The 20,720-nt window shown below is 45.5% G+C and overlaps 1 protein-coding gene across 1 annotated transcript in view; it reads left to right on the forward strand.

Moving 5' to 3' along the window:
- The window catches only part of TGM3 (transglutaminase 3), a 45,637-nt gene that overhangs the window by 13,472 nt on the left and 11,445 nt on the right, over nt 1-20,720 (forward strand). The window contains exons 2-9 of the mRNA XM_003273431.2: nt 651-824; nt 1,173-1,412; nt 2,006-2,124; nt 3,915-4,043; nt 8,150-8,327; nt 8,432-8,567; nt 16,979-17,082; nt 19,252-19,497. Coding sequence (XP_003273479.1) covers nt 651-824; nt 1,173-1,412; nt 2,006-2,124; nt 3,915-4,043; nt 8,150-8,327; nt 8,432-8,567; nt 16,979-17,082; nt 19,252-19,497 — 1,326 coding nt within the window. The remainder of the gene's footprint in view (nt 1-650; nt 825-1,172; nt 1,413-2,005; nt 2,125-3,914; nt 4,044-8,149; nt 8,328-8,431; nt 8,568-16,978; nt 17,083-19,251; nt 19,498-20,720) is intronic.

Raw genomic sequence — 20,720 nt, forward strand, 5'->3', positions numbered from 1 at the left:
GCTGGGATTACAGGGGTGAATCACCATGCCCAGCTAATTATTTGCATTTTTAGTAGAGACGGGGTTTCACCATGTAGGCCAGTTTGGTCTCAAACTCCTGACCTCAGGTGATCTGCCTGCCTCAGCCACACAAAGTGCTGGGATTACAGGCATGAGCCACCATGCCCAGTGCCTCCCTTCAGTTCTGCTGGAGCCCCCATCCACAAAGCAATGAGAAATGCTGAAAGCAGACAGAACGTAGGTGCTCTGGTGACATAGTTCTCCTCGTTGATTGGTTGGAGCTCCACTGAACATTTGGCCTGTTCCTTAAGGGCCGAGTGACAGCTCAGCAGATGGAGGGGGGAAAGACACTCTCAGCTGTGGGAACAGGATGCACAGAGATTCAGCTGTCTGAAAGGGCAGAGCATTTTCTATGATGTTGCATCCTGTGAGCTGGCATAACTGAGTCTGGAAAGATTGAATGGGAATAGGTTGTGATGTTCTTGCTATGCAAGATCAAGGTCTTTGGATTTTAATGTGATTCTTTCTAGGAATTTTGCTCTGCCCTTGACGAACCTCACCCCAAAGCTGCTCTTTGGTAACTTACACCCTTCCCCCACACCACCGTCCCTTGCCTCCTAGGATTTCAGGTTCTCCTTTCTGCCTCACAGCTCTAGGAGTCCAAAGTATCAACTGGCAGACGGCCTTCAACCGACAAGCGCATCACACAGACAAGTTCTCCAGCCAGGAGCTCATCTTGCGGAGAGGCCAAAACTTCCAGGTCTTAATGATCATGAACAAAGGCCTTGGCTCTGACGAAAGACTGGAGTTCATTGTCTCCACAGGTACCTGCTCATTCCCCTCCTTGCCCAAACACACACATACCTGAGTAGCCCTTGTGCATTCAAGGACTGATGGGGACCACACTGGGGCCACTGGCATTGGGCTCTAGCCTTGCTCTGTCATTGATTCAGTGTGGCCTTGGGCAAGTTGCTGTCCATCTCTGAGCCTGAGAGTCACCATCCTCAAATCAAGAGGGATCTGGCCTGTATGTTCATTCCAGTTACTTCCAGTGGTAGAATATGGCACTTCATTGGCTCATGTCCCCCAGAGGGGGGTTGTATTGGAACCTGGTCTCTCCACAGTCTGACCAGTGCTTGTTGGTTTTTCTCAACCTCTGTCTTCTTTGACAGGGCCTTACCCCTCAGAGTCGGCCATGACGAAAGCTGTGTTTCCACTCTCCAATGGCAGTAGCGGTGGCTGGAGTGCAGTGCTTCAGGCCAGCAATGGCAATACTCTGACTATCACCATCTCCAGTCCTGCCAGCGCACCCATAGGACGGTACACAATGGCTCTGCAGATCTTCTCCCAGGGCGGCGTCTCCTCTGTGAAACTTGGGACGTTCATACTGCTTTTTAACCCCTGGCTGAACGGTAGGTGTCTAACCACCCACACTCTCAGCCCTGGCCTAAGCTAGAAAAGAAAAAGGGGATGGGGGAAATGACCTTCACAGGCTCAAGTTTGATTAGGGAAAGTCCATGGGCTGTGGAAAGGGCGCAGAAGCTAGAAATGAGGAGCTCTGACACTTAAGCAGCTGTCTGAGTCTGGGCAGTCCCTCTATCTCTCCAAGCCCCAATGTCCTCACCATTAAATGGACATCCTGCTGTTTCTTCTGGGAATATTGTCGAGATCACATTGAGCTTTTACAAACTACATAGCATGGTTCATTTTAAGGGACAATACCACAGTATAATTCCACAGCATGGAGATAGCTTTCTGCCAGAAAGAGCAGGTGTCTTATCCCTGGGGTCTCATTTTCAGACCCTCAGGTCATGCTAGCTTCTCTTTCCAGTTCATAGTTCCCACAATTGGAGTTGGAAGAATTACAACCCAAGGGTCAGGGGAGGGCTAAGGGTGGGGCTTGCTCCAACCCCCAGGCTGGTTCAGGAGTGGGAGGAGAGGAGGAATGATCCCTACAGTCCTCCGAGGATTCTAGCCCCTGGTGTCTGCTTTTTGTATCAAATAGCGGATAGCGTCTTTATGGGTAACCACGCTGAGAGAGAAGAGTATGTTCAGGAAGATGCTGGCATCATCTATGTGGGAAGCACAAACCGAATTGGCATGATTGGCTGGAACTTTGGACAGGTAAAAGGATCATAAGGAAGCTAAGGGTAATGTCCCTGTTACCCAAGAATCTCAGCAGCTTGCCCCACAGATCAATAGGAAGTCCCACATCTATCCATCTGCCTGCCCTTCTATTTGTTCATGCATTCAGAAGACTTTCATTGGCCACCTATTATGTGTCAGACCCTGGGATCCACGCTAAGGATACAGGAGATGAATAAGACAGATCCATCTTTGAGGGGGTCGCAATCTAGTGGGCAAGACAGAACACACACATAACTCAATTGATGGCGATGAAGTAGTATTGGTGCCAGGATGCACAAATAAATATAAGGCCCCCTAGAGACACTGGGACAGTAATGTAGCTTCTGTTTTTCATTCCATGTAACAATGTGATGAAACTTCCTTAGTGTGCCCACCCAGCCTTTCCAAGCCACACCCTCTTGGTCCTTTATTATAGCAATCCCCATTTGAGTCTACAGAGTTCTCAGATTTGGTCAGTTTAGAAAACTTTCAGGGATGCCCTCCACCCTTTATTTTATCCACCAGACAAAGGCATTAGAATAAAGCACCTCGGGCAGAGTGCCTTGGATATCAGAAAGATGTGTGCTTGGACCATCTACAGACCCTGTCTGTAGTCAACTGGAGCAAGTTGGCTGTCTCCTTTATTGGGAGGAAGAAAAAAAAGAGAAGGATAGGACACAGAGTGCATCTAGGAGTGGAAGAGAGGCTATTTCTTTTTTTTTTGATGGCATAGTTAGGGAGGGCCTCACTTAGAAAGGAGCCTTTGATCAGGAACCGGAAGGAGATGAGGGCACCAGACAGAGACCTTGGGAAAGAGCACGAGGCAGAAGGAAAAGCAAATGCAAAGACCTAAGGCAAGAGGAGCTCGGCCTTCTCAATTTGAGAAGCAATGACTTCAATTAAGTCTTATTTTGTGAAAAAGGCTTCAAATACATATACTTTGGCAAGAGATTTTATTTTTATAACTAGTTCTCCAGGCGTCTCAGTAACATGCTCAAGATTGCAGGCAGGCCAGGTGCAGTGGCTCACGCCTGTAATCTCAGCACTTTGGGAGGCTGAGGTGGGTGGATCTCCTGAAGTCAGGAATTCGAGACCAGCCTGGCCTATATGGCAAAACTCTGTCTCTACTAAAAATACAAAAATTAGCCGGGTGTGGTGGCACGGGCCTGTACTCCCAGCTACTCGGGAGGCTGAGGCAGGAGAATCACTCGAACCCAGGAGGGGGAGGTCACAATGAGCCGAGATCATACCACTGTACTCCAGCCTGGGTGACAGAGCAAGACTCCATCTCAAAAAAAAAAAAAAAAAAAAAAAAAAAAGGACAGGAGGCAGAGCTAGAAGGAAACTCTGAGATGAGTTTGACCTGATTATACAGATGGAGAAATCGAGGCCAGACAGGCTAAACAGCTTGCTCCTGAGGTTTGTGGCAGCCGGGGTGTCGGCTAGACCAGGCCACCTCCCATGCATTCACTTTAAGAGAGTTTGCACAAGGTCTTATGCTTTTTTCTTTTTAATAATTTTTTATTTATTATCCTTTTCTCTCTTTTTTTTTGTTTCAAAAGCTGCCTTTGAGGAAATACACAGGGTCTTGTGTGTAGCGAGTGCTCTGGATGAGTTTGCGGGGTTGAGGGCTGGGTGTGGTGGCTGTCCTCAGTAGCTCTCAGTTCCAGAGGCCACAGAGTCAAAGGATCTGATAGTTCCTGTGGTTCTCTCCAGAGTAGTTCCCTTCTTGAGCCAACTCTCCTTGTCATTTCTTTCATTGTAATGTATGTTCTCATTCTGAACAGTTTGAAGAAGACATTCTGAGCATCTGCCTCTCGATCTTGGATAGGAGTCTGAATTTCCGCCGTGACGCTGCTACTGATGTGGCCCGCAGAAATGACCCCAAATATGTTGGCCGGGTGCTGAGTGCCATGGTGAGTAACAGGAAAACGATCACAACTGGTTGTCATCATATATTGAACACCACCTATGGGCTAGGCACGCACACTCTTTATATATGTCATCTCATTAAAGCCTCACCAATTACAGCTGGTGGTTAGAACCATCTGCATTTTACCAACTTGGAGCACAAGGCCCCTCTAAGTTACAGGGCTTGCCTGAGGCACACAGTGAGTATGCGGCAGAGGCAGAGCCAGACCCAGGTCCAGCCAGCTTCAAAGCCCTTTCCACCACATCATGAAGCCTTTCTCAGAGGAAAAGGGAACTTGCTCTTTGAGTGCCTGCCAAGGATGGGAGAATGCAAAGCTAGGGCTCTGCTCCATCATTGGGCCTCCTGGGAAAGGAAGCGAGACCCCTGTTGAGCTGGAGGTGGTGACCTCCTTTGCCTACCTCATCTCTTCCACGGCCCAGAGCACAGCCCAGAGTGTCAGATGGTAGGCTGCCTCATTCATGATCTAGATGGGGAAACAAGCTTGGAGAACTGAAGTGGCTTGCTCAAAGCACACAGCGTGCAAGTCAGACCAGAACAAGGCCTCCATGGAAAAGGCCTGTGCCCCTACAACAGGCACACACACACACTCTCACACACTCACACACACTCTCTCTCTCTCACACACACACACACACACAAGCTAGATCCCCTAGGAGGCATCTATGGCTCTGCACTCATTGTGCAGAGAATGTCTCCATCCAGTCTGGGCGTGGTGGCTCACACCTCTAATCCCAGTGCTTTGGGAGATGGAGGTGGGAAGATGGCTTGAGCCCAGGAGTTTGCCACCATCATGGGTAAAATAGTGAGACCTCATCTCTACAGAAATTTTTTTTAAAAAACTAGCCAAGCATAGGCAGACACGGTGGCTCACACTTGTAATCCCAGCACTTTGGTGGGTGGATGACTTGAGCCCAGGAGTTCAAGACTAGCCTGGACAACATGGCAAAACCCTGTCTCTACAAAAAAAAAAAAATTAGCAGGGCATGGTAGCATGTGCCTGTAGTCCCAGCTACTTGGGAGGCTGAGGCGGAAGGATCACTTGAGCCCAGGAGGTGGAGATTGTGGTGAGCCAAGATCATGCCACTGTGCTCCAGCCTGGGTGACAGAGTAAGACCCTATCTCAAACAAACAAACAAAAATTAGCCAAGCATGGTGGCACATACCTGTAGTCCCAGCTACTCAGGAGGCTGAGACAGGAGGATTACTTGAACCCAGGAGCTTGAGGTTACAGTCAGCTATGATGGCACCACTGCACTCAGGCCTGGGTTATAGAGCAAGACCCTGTTTCCAAAAATATTCATCCAAAATATCTAAACCTAGATCAACCTGCTCAAAAGTTGTAAGTTAAAAAGCAAAAAGTCATGATCAGGCACAGTGGTTCACACCTGTAATCCCAGGACTTTGGGAGGCTGAGGCAGAGAATCACTTGAGCCCAGGAGTTTGAGACCAGCCTGGGCAACATAGTGAGACCTCATCTACACACACACACACACACACACACACACACACACACACACAGAAAGGAGCCAGGCATCGTGACACATGCCTGTAGTCCCAGCTACTTGGGAGGCTGAGCTGGGAGAATTGCATGAGTCCATTAGTTGCAGGCTGTAGTGAGCTGTGATTGCACCACTGCACTCCAGCCTGGGTGACACAGCAAGAGCCTGTCTCCAAAAACAAAAGGCAAAAAGTCAAAGTGAATTCTTTACTTTAACCTTCTTAAACTAAGTAATTACCCAGAAATCCTGTAACCTTTATTTATTTATTTCTATGGTTCATGGTTTAGGCATTTCTTGATCTCTTGACTTTTGAGTTGGATATGTCCATGCTAATGAGCTAGTTACTTGGTTATAAAGGTGAACAACTTCTCAGCTGCATGATAAATATCCGGGGTGCATCTGAGAGGGCTTTTGGAAAGAGCTGAGTGTTAGACTGAGCCTGGCAGGAAAGGAGTAAGGTGGGCCTGGGGAACTTAGAAGCTCTAAAGAGATGAATGAGGACCAGAGTAGCCGAGGGAGGGTATGGAGAGAAAGTGAGCCTGGGGCAGAATCTTGAAACAAAATGGCCTAGAAGAGGTGGGATTAAAGCCCTGGTGACTTAGAAAGCTGAGCCTCTTTGGCCTAGGAGAGAGTGGGTGAGGCCAGTGGCTCCTGCAGCCGCTGACTCACTTGCACCCCAGGGCCAAACCACTTTATCGTGGAGCCAATTTCCTCAGCTGCACCTCCCAGATGCTCCGTTCAGACCTCCCAGCTGGGCTGGGCCATGAACTAATTATGGCCTGTGCGGAGCTTTGAAATGCTCAGCTTTCAGCCAGAGATGACTGTGCTGATAGCCACTTTGGAGGCTGGAGCACCAGTGACTCAGGAGATGGGGAAGGGCTGCGCAACCTTCCATCTCTAAGGAGGCCCTTTCTTGCCTGACTCTGCCATGACAGCCCAGGACCTCCTGGAAGGGGTGCAGAACTCACCACTGCACTGAGGGGCTGGCAAGGCTGGGCATGGCCTGTCCTGGGCAAGGATCCTTCTGTGTCCAGACTGTCCATTCTCATAGGCCTTGCCACTTACAGGCACTCCAAGGAGAAGGGGTAGGACACACAGGCTGGAGGAGCCCTCGGAGATCCTGGTCCAGCCTCTCATTGCACAGTTCAGATAAACGACAGCCAAAGTTTCATAAACCCTGACCCTTGGCTACAGAAGACACCTCAGAGCGCCTTTGTCCTAACTTTCCCTTGAAAATTCCCTTCCCTATTGGAAGGTGAAGAACTAAGGCCTAGAGAGATGAACAGACCTTTGTGTCATCAGGTTGGCAAGCGGCAAGGTGGGGCTTGTAACCTCGGTGTCTCCTTCTCTCTTTTAACTTTTATTATGGAAAAGTTCAGACCTATATAAAAGTAGAGGGAAAAGCATAATGAACTCCTGTGTATGCATCACAAGCTTCAGCAATTACCTCTTCAAGGCTGGTGTCATTTCATCTCTGACCCTCTCTTTCACAGATGATTTGATAAATCTTAGACATTACACATTTGTCATAATTTCACCTGTAAATATTTCCAAGTGTGTCCCTAAAAGACAATGGAACTCAGGTCTCGATTTCTAGTCCAGTGATCTTTCCAGGCTGCCTCTTGGTTGTGTCACTTAGATTAGAACGTCACCTTAAATTGAATAAATGAATGAGTAAACTAACAAATGAACAAATAGCTGAATGAATGAAAGAAAAGAAATATTCTGTCTTTATTCTCTCCCAGAAGAAGTTAGTTGCTAAAGTTCTAAAGTGATCTTTTTGGCTTGGTGCGGTGGCTCACACCTGTAATCCCAGCACTTTGGGAGCTGATGTGGGTAGATCACTTGAGGTCAGCCTGAGCAACATGGTGAAACCTCGTCTCTATTAAAAATATAAAAACTAGCCGGGCATGGTGGCACGCATAATACCAGTTACTCAGGAGGCTGAGCCAGGAGAATTGCTTGAACCCGGCAGGCGAAGCTTGCAGTGAGCCAAGATCACACCACCGCACTCCAGCCTGGGCGACAGAGAGAGACTCTGTATCAGAAAATAACAATAATAATAATAATAAAATAAAATAATTTAAAAATAATTAAAAATAAATAAAATAAAATAAAATAAAAATAAATAAATAAATAAATAAATAAAGTGATCTTTTTGTAAGACCATACACCAAAAAAGAGTTTCAAACCATGGACTCCCAGGCAGACTGTGATAGCAGTGATAGCCTGTGAATTCTTACCTGCCAGAAGTCCTCTGCAAGCTGGATTTGTGCCCTGCCTTGCCACAGACAAGCTGTGCTATCTGTTTCCCATGTCAGGCTGCTGCATAGGAATGACGTATGGATCAAGGACACTCAAACATGGCCTGTTTGGGAAAGCACCTCTAAACTCATAAACCACTCCATACCCCTAAGGGTTGGTTTACAATGACCATCCCCAAGTCACCTAGAAAGATAAAGAAAAGTTCAATCATGGTCCTTGGCTTCCTTCCTCATCTCCCCACCTTGTCCTCTGAATTCTGCATGTCAGTCTCCCTAGGAAAGGCATTAGTGTTGACTCATTTTGGGGGGGGGTGGTTTCTGCCCAGATCAATAGCAATGATGACAATGGTGTGCTTGCTGGGAATTGGAGCGGCACTTACACGGGTGGCCGGGACCCAAGGAACTGGAACGGCAGCGTGGAGATCCTCAAAAATTGGAAAAAATCTGGCTTCAGCCCAGTACGATATGGCCAGTGCTGGGTCTTTGCTGGGACCCTCAACACAGGTACCTTGGGTGTGGTGTGCCTTGGCTGGGTCAGTGGGTGGCAGTGGGCTATGCCAAGGTACCATCTCCACCACCTGAGTCCTCACACCCACCTTGACTTGCAGCGCTGCGGTCTTTGGGGATTCCTTCCCGGGTGATCACCAACTTCAACTCAGCTCATGACACAGACCGAAATCTCAGCGTGGATGTGTACTACGACCGCATGGGAAACCCCCTGGACAAGGGTAGTGATAGTGTATGGTAAGTATCTCATCTTTTCCCTGAACCTTGAGCACCACATTTGAGTGGCTTCTCGCTCTCACCATCCTCCTGGGACCCAGGTCCAAACAGGAGTTGCAAGGCAAGTAACATGTCATCACAGGGTGTAGAATGGAAATGCTGGCAACGCTGATTACACACTTAGCAGCACCCAAGACACCTCTTCTCAGTGCTCTGCGGTCTGCTAGTCTGGTCTATCTTGCTGCCGTCAAACGAAGGATCTGATCCCAGTGAAAGACAGGGCCCCTAAATTCACTCTGAATTTATGGGATCCATTGGACCTTATACTACTATAGAACATACAAGTTGAAACTATCACTTTTCCAGCAAGAAATATACGTTTGTTTCATTTCAGGTAATCCATATGACTTACAAACTTTCTTAAAGAGAATAAGAAAAGCAACACATCTTCTCTTAGCATATATATATATATATAAAAGCATATATATATAAGCATATATAAAAGTATATATATAAGCATATATATACACATATATATACATATATACACACACATATATACATATATATATATATACCTGTTATATACCTTGTTTGACATCAAAAGTTCAGAGTTTATTCTGGATTCTGGATGAAAACAATTACTTTTTTTGAGATGGAATTTCATTCTTGTTGCCCAGGCTGGAGTGCAATGGCACAATCTCAGCTCACTGCAACCTCAGGGTCCCAGGTTCAAGTGATTCTCCTGCCTCAGCCTCCCAAGTAGCTGAGATTACAGGCATGCACCACCATGCCTGGCAAGAGACGGGGTTTCACCATGTTGGTCAGGCTGGTCTTGAACTCCTGACCTCAGGCCACCCACCCGCCTCAGCTTCCCAAAGTGCTGGGATTACAGGCATAAGCCACTGCACCCGGCCAAAATGTTTTATATATATTTGGGCATTTATATTCCTAACCATAAGTATGCCATGTGCTCACTATCAATACACACACACATGCAATTTAATGATAGATGCCACTGGAAGTAGGTTATATGAAATGTGTAGACATATACCTGTAACTGCATAGAGCACTAGATAGATAGATATTATATAGATAAAAATAGATATTGTTACAAGTGTTTAAGGTTATATCATATACCAAGTTATTACTGGATGGCAATTGGCAATGATGTCTATATCTGTATATACACAGAAGTATCTATGTGTCTATATAAAGTACCCATCTATCTATTGTTTTGATCCATTTCAAAGGCTACACACACACATAATTGCTCACATGCATGTATATGGCTAGATAATCGTATGACAGATGTCATCTTATTTTCAGATGTTCAATTTTGAGATAGTCTACATAAAATATTTGTATTACTTATCATTCCCAGAATCAGTATATCTAACTTACCTGAAATGTGCTTAATGTAACTAAGGGTATAAAATGAAAGGAAAATTGATAATAATGGAAAACACCGTTAAAACAAATAAATAACAACTCCATGCCAACAACCGAATTGAGTAATAAAAGCATCCCTTCCCTTCTGAAGGAGAGTGAGGTTTATGTAACTCACCCCAGGGTCAATGGATTCTGGGGTTTTATTGGGGGAGAGAAAGCTTATTTAAGGAGTTTCTTTCTTGATCCGCACATAGACAACTTTCTCTCTAATGATGTTGCTTACTTGTGGCCAGACTTTGTTTTCCAACTTCTCATGAGTGAGTGTCTTTTATTTTCCCTGGGCTTCTTTGTTCTTGTGTCCAAAATCCCATCGCAACCAGCTCTGATCACTGGGGCTATGCCATTCCTAACTTTAGTTTCTTCTACAAAAGGAGATGGTTGGTGAGACAAGTTGGGGGTCCCCTCGGCATATCCTTTCTGTGATTATCCTGTACACTAGGAACTGCAGGGACGTGGAAAGCTTAAGTCTCAGTTCCTCCACTGAAAGTATTTTTATGGTGCTGTTAGGAGACAGGGGGTGGGGAAGCCACTAGTAGAGGCTAATTAGCAACACACCATGGTGTGTGATGCCCAGGCAAGTGATTCAGACAGGGATACCAGGAACTCGGAGGAAATTCTCAATGAAGGCGTCCTGGAAACAGGAAAGTGAGACTTTTAAGCTAAATTTAGAATTATAACCCAGGTCTCCTGGGTAGTGATTCACACTGCCTCCCACATAAGCTTAACATCACCTTTGGGAGAAGTAGGAGCTGATGGAGACAATTCCAGGGTGGCTCCATGGTCATTTCTGTGGCCTCATGGAAGGGGGCCAGGTGCAGAAGCTCTGACTGTTCCTGAGGATCTTGTCACCCCTCCCTTCCTCTCCCCTTTTCTGAACCTTCTCAGAAAGCCAAGGGAGCTGATAGTTACTCCCTACACCATTCCCTACAGCTGATGGTTGGGGGAGCCAGCCCTGGAGGGCATGAGAACAGGCAGTCCCAAGCACTAGCTCCAGCCCTACTACCAAATTGCTGTGAGGCTTGCACAAGGCAGTTTATCCTCCTGGTCCCAAGTTTCTTCATATGTGAAATATAAGGGTTGGCCTAGGACTAGATGATTTCTTAAGTCCTTTGCCAGCTTAAATGTTTAAATTCTCGGGAGCTTCAGCCCACTCCACTTTCTATAAGAGAGCTAGCCCTCCCAAGGGAGCCCTGCTGTTCCTTCCTCCTTGAATCCCATGCAGGGGAGAGCTAAACCAAGAGCCAGTTTCTGCCTGGAGTGAAATTACTAAGCTATTATTATAAGGGCAACTGGAGTTTGGACAGAAAACCTCTGATATGAATCTTTGTATGTTGCCAAAAAGTGTTGAAAGCCTTAGAACTGTGCCCAGATTTGCCTAAAGTAATAGAATGTGAGAATCAAGGGAGATTAAGCATTAGAAGTGCTTAGTAATAGTAACAGCAACAACTAATAATTTGTTGAGCAATTGTTGTGTGCCAGGTACTGTTTTAAGTGCTTACATTTCGTCTTCACAAATGACGTAGGCATTGTTATTTTCATCCCCAATTTATTTTTTATGGATGAGAAAACAAAGGCTCCGAGAGAAGTAACTTGTCTAAGGGTGAACACTTGGAGACATGTAGACATTCTAAGCACATAACATTATGTAAGTTCCTTGCCTTTGCTACACCTCAATTTCCCACTTGTAAAACAAAAGGCCAGATCAGGGGACCTCAGTGACATTTTCTAGGCCTTTCTTTTAATCAGATTCAAAGCAGCCAGTGGGGTAAATTTTTTTCTAAGCCACTCTGCTCATGCCAATGGTTTGGCTTAAGAGGTACACAGCCCCAGAGTATTCACTCTCTTCAGAGTGAGGACACTTTTCGGAGGAGCTTAGTTTGGGATGCCTCTTTGAGATGTCCTCCTTCGGGGCCACTGCAAAGGAAGTCTCTGGAACCTATTCAGCCACCGAGCAGCAGCCGAATGATTTGGAACAGTTTAGCCAAAGTTATCTTGACTTTTCTGGCTTGTTTTCTTCATTCATTTGACTTGATCTCCCAATTTCTAGAGTCATAGATCTGACTCTATCTGTAGACTTTGCAGAACTCTGAGGTAGAAGGGGCCTAGAGACTGTCCAGCCCTGCCAGGGAGGTGGAGTCAGGCAGTGCCCCCAGCTGTCAGCACCCACACCTCAGCCAAGCCCCTGGCTCCTCATGCAATCTCTCCACGGCCTCTGCCTCTGAATACCTGCTTCCACTAATCCTGAACTGGCTCCTAGGCCCTTAGTGAGGAGGCGACAGAGAGTGGTTTCAGCCCAGAAACAACTCAATTCAGCAAACATGATTCCATGCACACCTGCACTGGATTCCGGGCACCAAGAGCAACAAGATGCAGGAACTGTGCTGGAGGAGGGTTTTTGTTTGTTTGTTTTGTTTTACAACTAGGCCTTGGAGACTGAGTAGAGGAGTCTACAGCTGCATTAAAAGCTTGGCAATTATGGAGTAGCAATGAAATCAATGAATTATTTGCAAGATTCAGAGACAGCTCAGAGGTATGGTTGGCACTCTCTTGGCGTGTCAGGAAAGGCTTTTTTGGCAGAGGTAGTATCTGAAGAAACTTTGGGAGGACAAATGGGAGTTTACCTACAGAAGGGTGGGGTTTGGGGCCGCCTTCTAGGCAAGGTGTCCTAACTCTGTGAATTCAAAGGTAAGCATAGCTCAGTTGGTGTCTGTAGAGCAGTGGTTTATAAACGTCAAAGACTGCATGAGAATTAATTTGGGTGGGGAAAGATGAGAGCAGCGGAAATCTGCACTTTTTAATAAATGCCTCGGATAGTTCTGATGCCCACAGCCTGTCCTCTCCTGAGCTTATGTCCTGAAACCCTCAGGAAAGGAGTGGAGCCTGAGGTTGGGGGGTGGGAGACAGTGTGGCACACAACCAGAAACTCACACCGGAATTTCCACATGGCGCCATTGGGCATTGGAAAGACGCACATCCCAAATATTTCTGTGTAACTGAAGTGGCTGGCTTTTGCATGAGGGAGGAACCAGGATGTAGTTGTTATCTGATCTGCCTTAAATTCCTGCCTTGCAAGCAAATATTAAAATACAGCTACTTATCAATTTTTTTTTTTAACCAGCCTGCCCTTCCCCTTGGGTGCTCTGCCAGGAGCAAATTGAATGTGAAACTTGGTGTTCTCATTCACTTTCTCATCCCTCCCTTGCCCCTTTCACCCACCTAGGACCATCTTCCCACACTTCCCTTGCCTTCTCCTTGGTGAGTTCTAACCGGTCATGAAGGCCTGTTCAAAAAGACTTCCTGGGTCCTGGAGATCATTTTTATGATGCCCTTTTAAAAATAATTATAGAAAAATTCAAAATACATAAAGAAATAAAAATCATTTATGATCTTATTCACATATCTTCAACACTTGGTAGTTTTCCGTTCATCTTTTCTCTATGAGTTATTGTTATTTATAGAATTCGGATGATACATTTTACAAGGCATGAGTAGAAGACAGAGCATGTAATAGATACATCCCACTTTTTCCCACACCTTGAAACCAACCACTTCACCATTAGTTCTAGTCATGTGTTTTTTACTAAACATTATATCATGAGCATTCTCCCTATGTCATTAAAAAATCGTCAAAAATAAGATCATTTCAAATACATCATAAATCCATCATATTCTATTATATGGAATGGAACCTATGTAAAATCAGGTTACATAAAATGGAACCTACTGTTAACCTGTTTCCCTTTTTTAACCCCAGCTGCCTGGATTCAAATCCCACTCTGCTTAATTTCTCCCTGTAAGACCTTCTCAAGTCACTTAACTTCCCTGAACCTCAGTTTCCAGAGTTGTTGAATGGGGAATAATAATTATTTCTGTCTTTTAGGGTGTTGTAAGGATTAAATAAGTTAATACATGCAATTAACACAGAACACAACTTTCTGTGTTAACACTGTGTTAGCTATGATCATCCAACTTACATATATTTTCTAATTATAGAAGTAATGAGTAATTCACATGATAGAAAATAAAAACATTACAGAAATAAGTAACATAAAACTTAGTTTATATGCACTGTATACATAACACATACACCAAACTGTTAATGGTGGATACCTAAGAAAATAGAATTATTGGAGACTTTCTCCAATGTTTTATGTACAATTTTTTAACGAACGGCTTTATCATACATCTACGTATATACACATAGGTTTTTTTTCTTTTTCCTTTTTATTTCCATAGGTTTTGAGGGAACAGGTGGTATTTGGTTACATAAGTTCTTTAGTGGCAATTTGTGAGATTTTGTTGTACCCATCTCCTGAGCAGTATACACTGAACCCACTTTGTAGTCTTTTATCCATCACCCCCTTCCCACCTTTTCTCCGAGTCCCCAAAGTCCATTGCGTCATTCTTACGCCTTTGCATCCTCATAGCTTAGCCTTGACTTATGAGTGTGAACACACGATGTTTGGTCACACTGATTTTCTTATTTCATGATATCTCTTAGACATCTCTCCATGTAAGTACTAGATTGATTTTGCTTGTCCTTTCTGACAGCTGTTTGATATCCCATTCCATGGCTCTGCCACCATTTATCTGCCAATTCCCTTATTGATGAACTTTTGCTCCAACATTTTTGCTATTACAAACAATGCCTCGGTGGACACCTTTAGATATACATCTATGTGCACTTACGTGAGTTTTTCCATGGGAGAAATTCCTTGATGTGGACTTACTGGCTCAGTGAGTATGTAGATTTTTAAAGGTTTTTATACTCATTGCCAAATTGCTTTCCACAAAGGTCATAGCAATTTAAACTCCCACCAGTGGGGTATGACCTTGCTTGTTTTCCCACCTGGAAATGAGCACCACAATGAGTATCACCCTATGCTTTAATCTCTGTCAGTCTAATAGGTGTCATCTATGTATCTCTGTCATGTTATCTCTTTGTCATTTTAATTTTCTTTTAATAGTACTGAGGTTAAAACTATTTTCATATGTTTGGTCGTTATTTGTATTTCTTATAAAAATTGCCTGCTCGTTGCTATTTATGGGCATGTTTTTCTTTTTCTATTTCTTATTTTTTCATCACTTAGTTCAAGGAAAGTATGCTTTCTCTTATCAGTCTGTAAGTACATTACAATATTGATACAGTAAATCTCTAGCATGTATGTTGGATATGTTTTCTCTGCTTTATTGATTTTTTTCAATCATTTGTCTCACTTTGCCTTCAAACTGGATAATTTCTAGCCATCTATCTTCAAATTTATTGACTCTTTCCTCTGTCATCTCTATCCTGCTATTAAGTTTATTTATCATTTAATTTCAGATATTCGTCCTTTTTCCAGTTAAAATTTTCCATTGGGTTCTTTTTTCATATTTTCTATTTCTCTGCCCAAAGTTTATCTCTTTCCATTAATTATGAGCATATTTTCCTTTATTTCATTGAGCCTAGCTCTAGTAGCTGCTTTAGTCTTTGACAATTCCAGCATCTGGATTATTTTATGGTTGGTTTCTGTGGATTATCTTTTCCCTTGAGAATAAACCACATTTTCCTGGTTCTTTGTTTGTTGAGTAATTTTGGCTCATATCCCAGACGTTGGATGTGTCTGAATTCTGTTATCTTGTTTTAGCTGCTTATCTTGGGTGACTCAACATGCAAACTGTCTCCCCTGCGCAGGCAGTGGCTCTGCTCTCAGTTCAGGGCTTTTACCTCCAGCTGAACGGCTCATGGTCTGCCTCATCCATGCATGATTGAGGGTTTGGGCAGCTTCCTTGACTCTTTTCAGAATTCCCGCCTCACTCTCCAGCAACCCAGGTTGGTTCAGGCTATTCCTGGTTCCTCAGATTAGAAAGCTGTGGGCTGCCTGTTGAGTTCTTGTTCCACGTACTTAACCTCAAATGTGGCCTTTCCTTAGAGCAAACTCATAAAAAGTGCAGCTTCCTCTATGTTCTGATTCCTCTCCAAAATCATTGTGCTTTGTTCATGCTCAGGTGTCTTTTCTAGTTTTTCATTTTTTCGCCACAGTTTATCATTATATGCAAAAGGATTCATCTGTTTTGAGCTTATCCTCCATACCAGAAACAGAGCTACAGGTTTTTTTGTTTGTTTGTTTGCATGTAACTTCAATATTTTTATGTACTCAAATATATGAGTCTCTTTCTTTATGCCTTCTGAGATGGGTGGTCTGCTTAGAACTATCTTTTCCACCTCATGAGTATAGAAATATTTTTTCCGTGTTGACTAGAACTTGGATTTATGTTGAACTTATATTTTCTTCATGTTGATCTGAAAAGTGCCAAGACCAGTGTGACTGTAGTTTCCATGGGAGTGGAGAGGAGAGAAGAGGGCAGAATTGGGGGACAGAATGAGTAAGACCTTGGCTACCTGGCTGTGCCTGGTGAGGGGTGAGTGGTGACTGAGGCTTACAAATTGAGACATAAGATGAAGAACATTTGAGGACTGGCAGGTGTCATTCTTCAGTTCAGATCTCAGCCAAGAGACGGTGTGGCTCTTAGGTAAGTCAGTCACTCCTGCAGCAACCCCATTCCTTTTCGGCCCACACCAAGCACAGAAACATACCCCGCCAGGCATAGGGAGAAAGCTGTGTGGGTTTGCCCCTGGGTGGCTGGCTCCAATCTGGATTCGTTCTGCTCCTTAGAAAGGTACATGCTGGTCAAGGCTTTGACTTTCAAGTTTGGCATACATGGGTCCACATTTTGACCCTGCCATTGTTACATGCTTAACTTCTCTGAGCCCAAGTTTCCCTTTTTATAAAATGGGCATAAAAATAGTACCCATTTCACAGTGCTGTGAGGATTTCCACGAGATGATGCTCACCAGGGCTTAGCATAACAGCTGTCACAGGGCAAACTCATTCAATGCACGTTGTCATGCTGCACTGTCGGGGCAAAGATGTGCTGTCTTGCCACTCATCTGCTGTGTGGTCTTGGGCAAGCGCTGCAGTCTCTGGTTCTATCTGCAGGAATTTCCATGTCTGGAATGAAGGCTGGTTTGTGAGGTCTGACCTGGGCCCCTCGTACGGTGGATGGCAGGTGTTGGATGCTACCCCGCAGGAAAGAAGCCAAGGTAACTTCTCTGGGTGTTGTTCTAAGTCATGAGCCTCACAGTTATTTACAGTCGTGGACAGCAGGATAGGGAAGTAACTCCAAAGCCCTCTCCCTCTGGAATGCATGATGGGATTAAAACAAAAATAGTTTAAAAATAGATCTCCCCTGCTAATTTTGTTTGGCTCTGGCTGCTGTTTAAATGAGCGTCTGCCCTGCACCCACAATGGCCACTGTTGCTGCACAGAGCCTTGGCACAAGCCAGGTGAGCAGAGAGAGCAGCCTTCCTCTGCCAGTAATGATTTTCCTGCACCAACTGCAGCAGCCTCTCCTTCCCAGCACAGAAAATTTGTGGTTCCCTGTTGCCCTTGGGGTTTAGTTCACATTCTCCACTGGTCACCACCCACAGCAGCTCTCTCTGCCACACCAAGCTCCCCCTTAGGCAGGCTGCCTCTGCCATCCCCATCCCGGGCCTCTGCTTCCTCCTCTGGCCTCCCTCTGTCTCCTGCCCCATCAGGGGTTGGGTCCCAGGCTCTCCTGGAGCCTTTCGTCTTCCCTTCTCTGACCTCTAGAGCATGTCTTGTCTGTTACTCTCATTTTCAGTTGTTCTTTGAAACCTTAAAAAGTGATTTATGGGGCTGGGCATGGTGGCTCACACCCGTAATCTCAGCACTTTGGGAGGCCAAGGAGGGTGGATCACTTGAGATCAGGAGTTCGAGACCAGCCTGACCAACATGGTGACACCCCGTCTCTACTAAAAATACAAAATTAGCCGGGCATGATAGTACATGCCTGTAATCCCAGCTACTTGGGAGGCTGAGGTGGGAGAATTGCTGGAACTCAGGAAACGGAGGTTGCCGTGAGTTGAGATCATGACATGGCACTCCAGCCTGGAAGACAGAGCAAGATTCCGTCTAAAAAAAAAAAGTGATTTATGAAGTAATACGTGCATGTATTTGAAAAAAATTCAAACTATTCTAAAAGGACTAACAATAAAAATTAAGTCTTACCCACCCCCAACCCCTAGCTCCTCTACCAGAATCAGTGCATGTTACTGGATTTGGGGGCTTGGAGGTAACTGAGACGTTTGCTAGGCCACTATTTTCCGAAAATTTCATTGCAACGCATTAGTGGTTATAAAATCTAGTTAGTGGGCTGTACCCATCATTTTAGGAAAAGAAAATGAAATGGAATGGAATGGAAAGCAGGGAAAAGAACATAAACTATCAAGGCTCATTAGATATAGTTAGACTAGGCTGGGGCGCGGTGGCTCATGCCTGTAATCCTGGCACTTTGGGAGGCCGAGGTGTGTGGATCACGAGGTCAGGAGATTGAGACCATCCTGGCTAATATGGTGAAACCCCGTCTCTACTAAAATTACAAAAAAAAAATTAGCCGGGCGTGGTGGCGGGCACCTGTAGTCCCAGATACTCAAGAGGCTGAGGCAGGAGAATGGCGTGAACCCGGGAGGCGGAGCTTGCAGTGAGCCGAGATTGTGCCACTGCACACCAGACTGGGTGACAGAGCGAGACTGCATCTCAAAAAAAAAAAAAAAAAAAAAAAAAAAAAAAAAAAAGGTATAGTTAGACTAAAGACCATTGTCCTGTGAAACTTTTGTTTCTCTATCATGTGTGCCAAGATGTCAAATGTATTTCTTTCTAGGGGTTGTGGTGAAAAAAGTTGAAAGTCATTGACATCTATTTGTCTACCTATCTAAGCTTCCTATGCTGAGTGCTAAGAAGAGGGAAGAAATGGTCAGGCTTGGGAGCTCAGAGGAACAAGAGGTCCCTGCAGGCTGCCTGTTCAGGGAAGTCTTCCTGGAATAGGAAGGTGATGAGCTTCTAGGCCAGAATGATTTGCAGAGGTAGAAAAGAAGTAGCCACCCTGAGCACAAGACAGCAAGACTTTCCTCTTTAGGAAACAGACCAAGGACAGTGGGTCAGCATGGATTAGGCACCCGGAATGTGGAATTGTGTAGTCTCATGTAGAGGTTGAGTTTGACCAGCAAGAGAATCATAGCCCAGGAGGGTGTCTGCAGAATGCCAAATGAGTGGGACACACAGTCAGGGGTGAAGGAATTTGGGCGGGGCAGAGGCAGGGGTTTGCAGTGGTCCTGGAAGGCCCTGGGGAATTGGGCGTTGGGCAGGCTGTGGCCTTGGCATATATCCAGTCTCTGCATCTTGGCCTCCAGGGGTGTTCCAGTGCGGCCCCGCTTCAGTCATTGGTGTTCGAGAGGGTGATGTGCAGCTGAACTTCGACATGCCCTTTGTCTTTGCGGAGGTTAATGCCGACCGCATCACCTGGCTGTACGATGACACCACTGGCATACAGAGGAAGAATTCCGTGAACAGTCACACCATTGGCAGGTACATCAGCACCAAGGCGGTGGGCAGCAACGCTCGCATGGACGTCACAGACAAGTACAAGTACCCAGAAGGTAGGAGGGATGCTGGCAGGGCAGTGCCGCGAGAGGTTCTATTGTGGGAGGATGGCTCTGAGGCTGGAGAGGAGAAAAGGCCTCACCCTCCCCCGCACTGGCAGCCAGTTCTGCCTGGATGATAGGATTGCTCCCTAGCACCTAACACCCACCTCCCAGGACTGTTTCCAGAGGGAACAAAACCATTATGGGCAGCTGCTGTGCCAGTGCAAGTTTGCTGCAGGGCACAGGTGGCTGTCAACCCAGCCCATCTCCAGCTGTGTCCCTGTCTCAACTACACAGCTAGGGTGACGGCACCATGACTGAACATCACAGGGAGAGACACAGCCCCCATGAAAGGCCCGCAAGAGCTTTGGGAGAGATTTCTCCTTCAGTCTGCTCCCCTAGCCTCTGAGAAACTCAGGGAGAAAACCATCTGAACAAAGAAAGGGACAAAGAAACACAGAGACTTGGGCTCGCACTGTGCTCATTTGGAGGTCTCCCAAGAAGCCAGATGAGGTGTGATTACATGGTATGAATGCCTGAGCTCCTGAAATCTCAGGCATCCATACATTGCTCGTCCCCCTAAAGTCACCTTGGAAGGCCAGTTGCTGCCAGGCTGCCTCGACTCAATTACATTCACTGCCCAGAGTTTCTTTTGAAACCAGCAGTGCATCTCTTGGAGAATTCTCAATGATGGTAAAAGTTCTGCATTTGAAGACAAAGTTCATTTTTAGAAACAGCCAAAAGTAATTTAGTGCTTGCTCTTGCAGGCCACAGTCACTCCTTAATGGGGTCAACATTTCACTCTTTCTAAAATGCTTTGAAATTGTTCATTCCATTGATCCTCACAGTTGGTTCTGAGGGGTCAAGAAAAGCATCCTCGTAAAGGTGCACACAGTACCCCCCTAAAGTAAGCCCTGAATCTCTAAGTGACTGTTGGCTATTGGTGTTGGCCGAGTTTACAAAAAAGGAAAGCTGAGCGCAGGTGATGGGGTCTGACTTCAAGTCCAGGTGGGTGCCCCCCCAGGTGCTGGTATTTGTGAACATTTGGAGGCACAATTTTAGGGTTATGAGATTGGTGGCCTCAATTTGGCCCCAGTCTTCCTCTGCAGGTCATTCCCAGGACTGAGCTCAGATAGACCTTTGCTCAGTCAATAAACATATTCTGAGCCCCTACTGAGTGCCTGCTTCATGCTGGGCCTTGGGGATGCAACAGAGGACACTGTAGATGGGCTGGGGGT

This window comes from Nomascus leucogenys, chromosome 13 (assembly GCF_006542625.1).
Source record: "Nomascus leucogenys isolate Asia chromosome 13, Asia_NLE_v1, whole genome shotgun sequence".
Classification (NCBI taxonomy): domain Eukaryota; kingdom Metazoa; phylum Chordata; class Mammalia; order Primates; family Hylobatidae; genus Nomascus; species Nomascus leucogenys.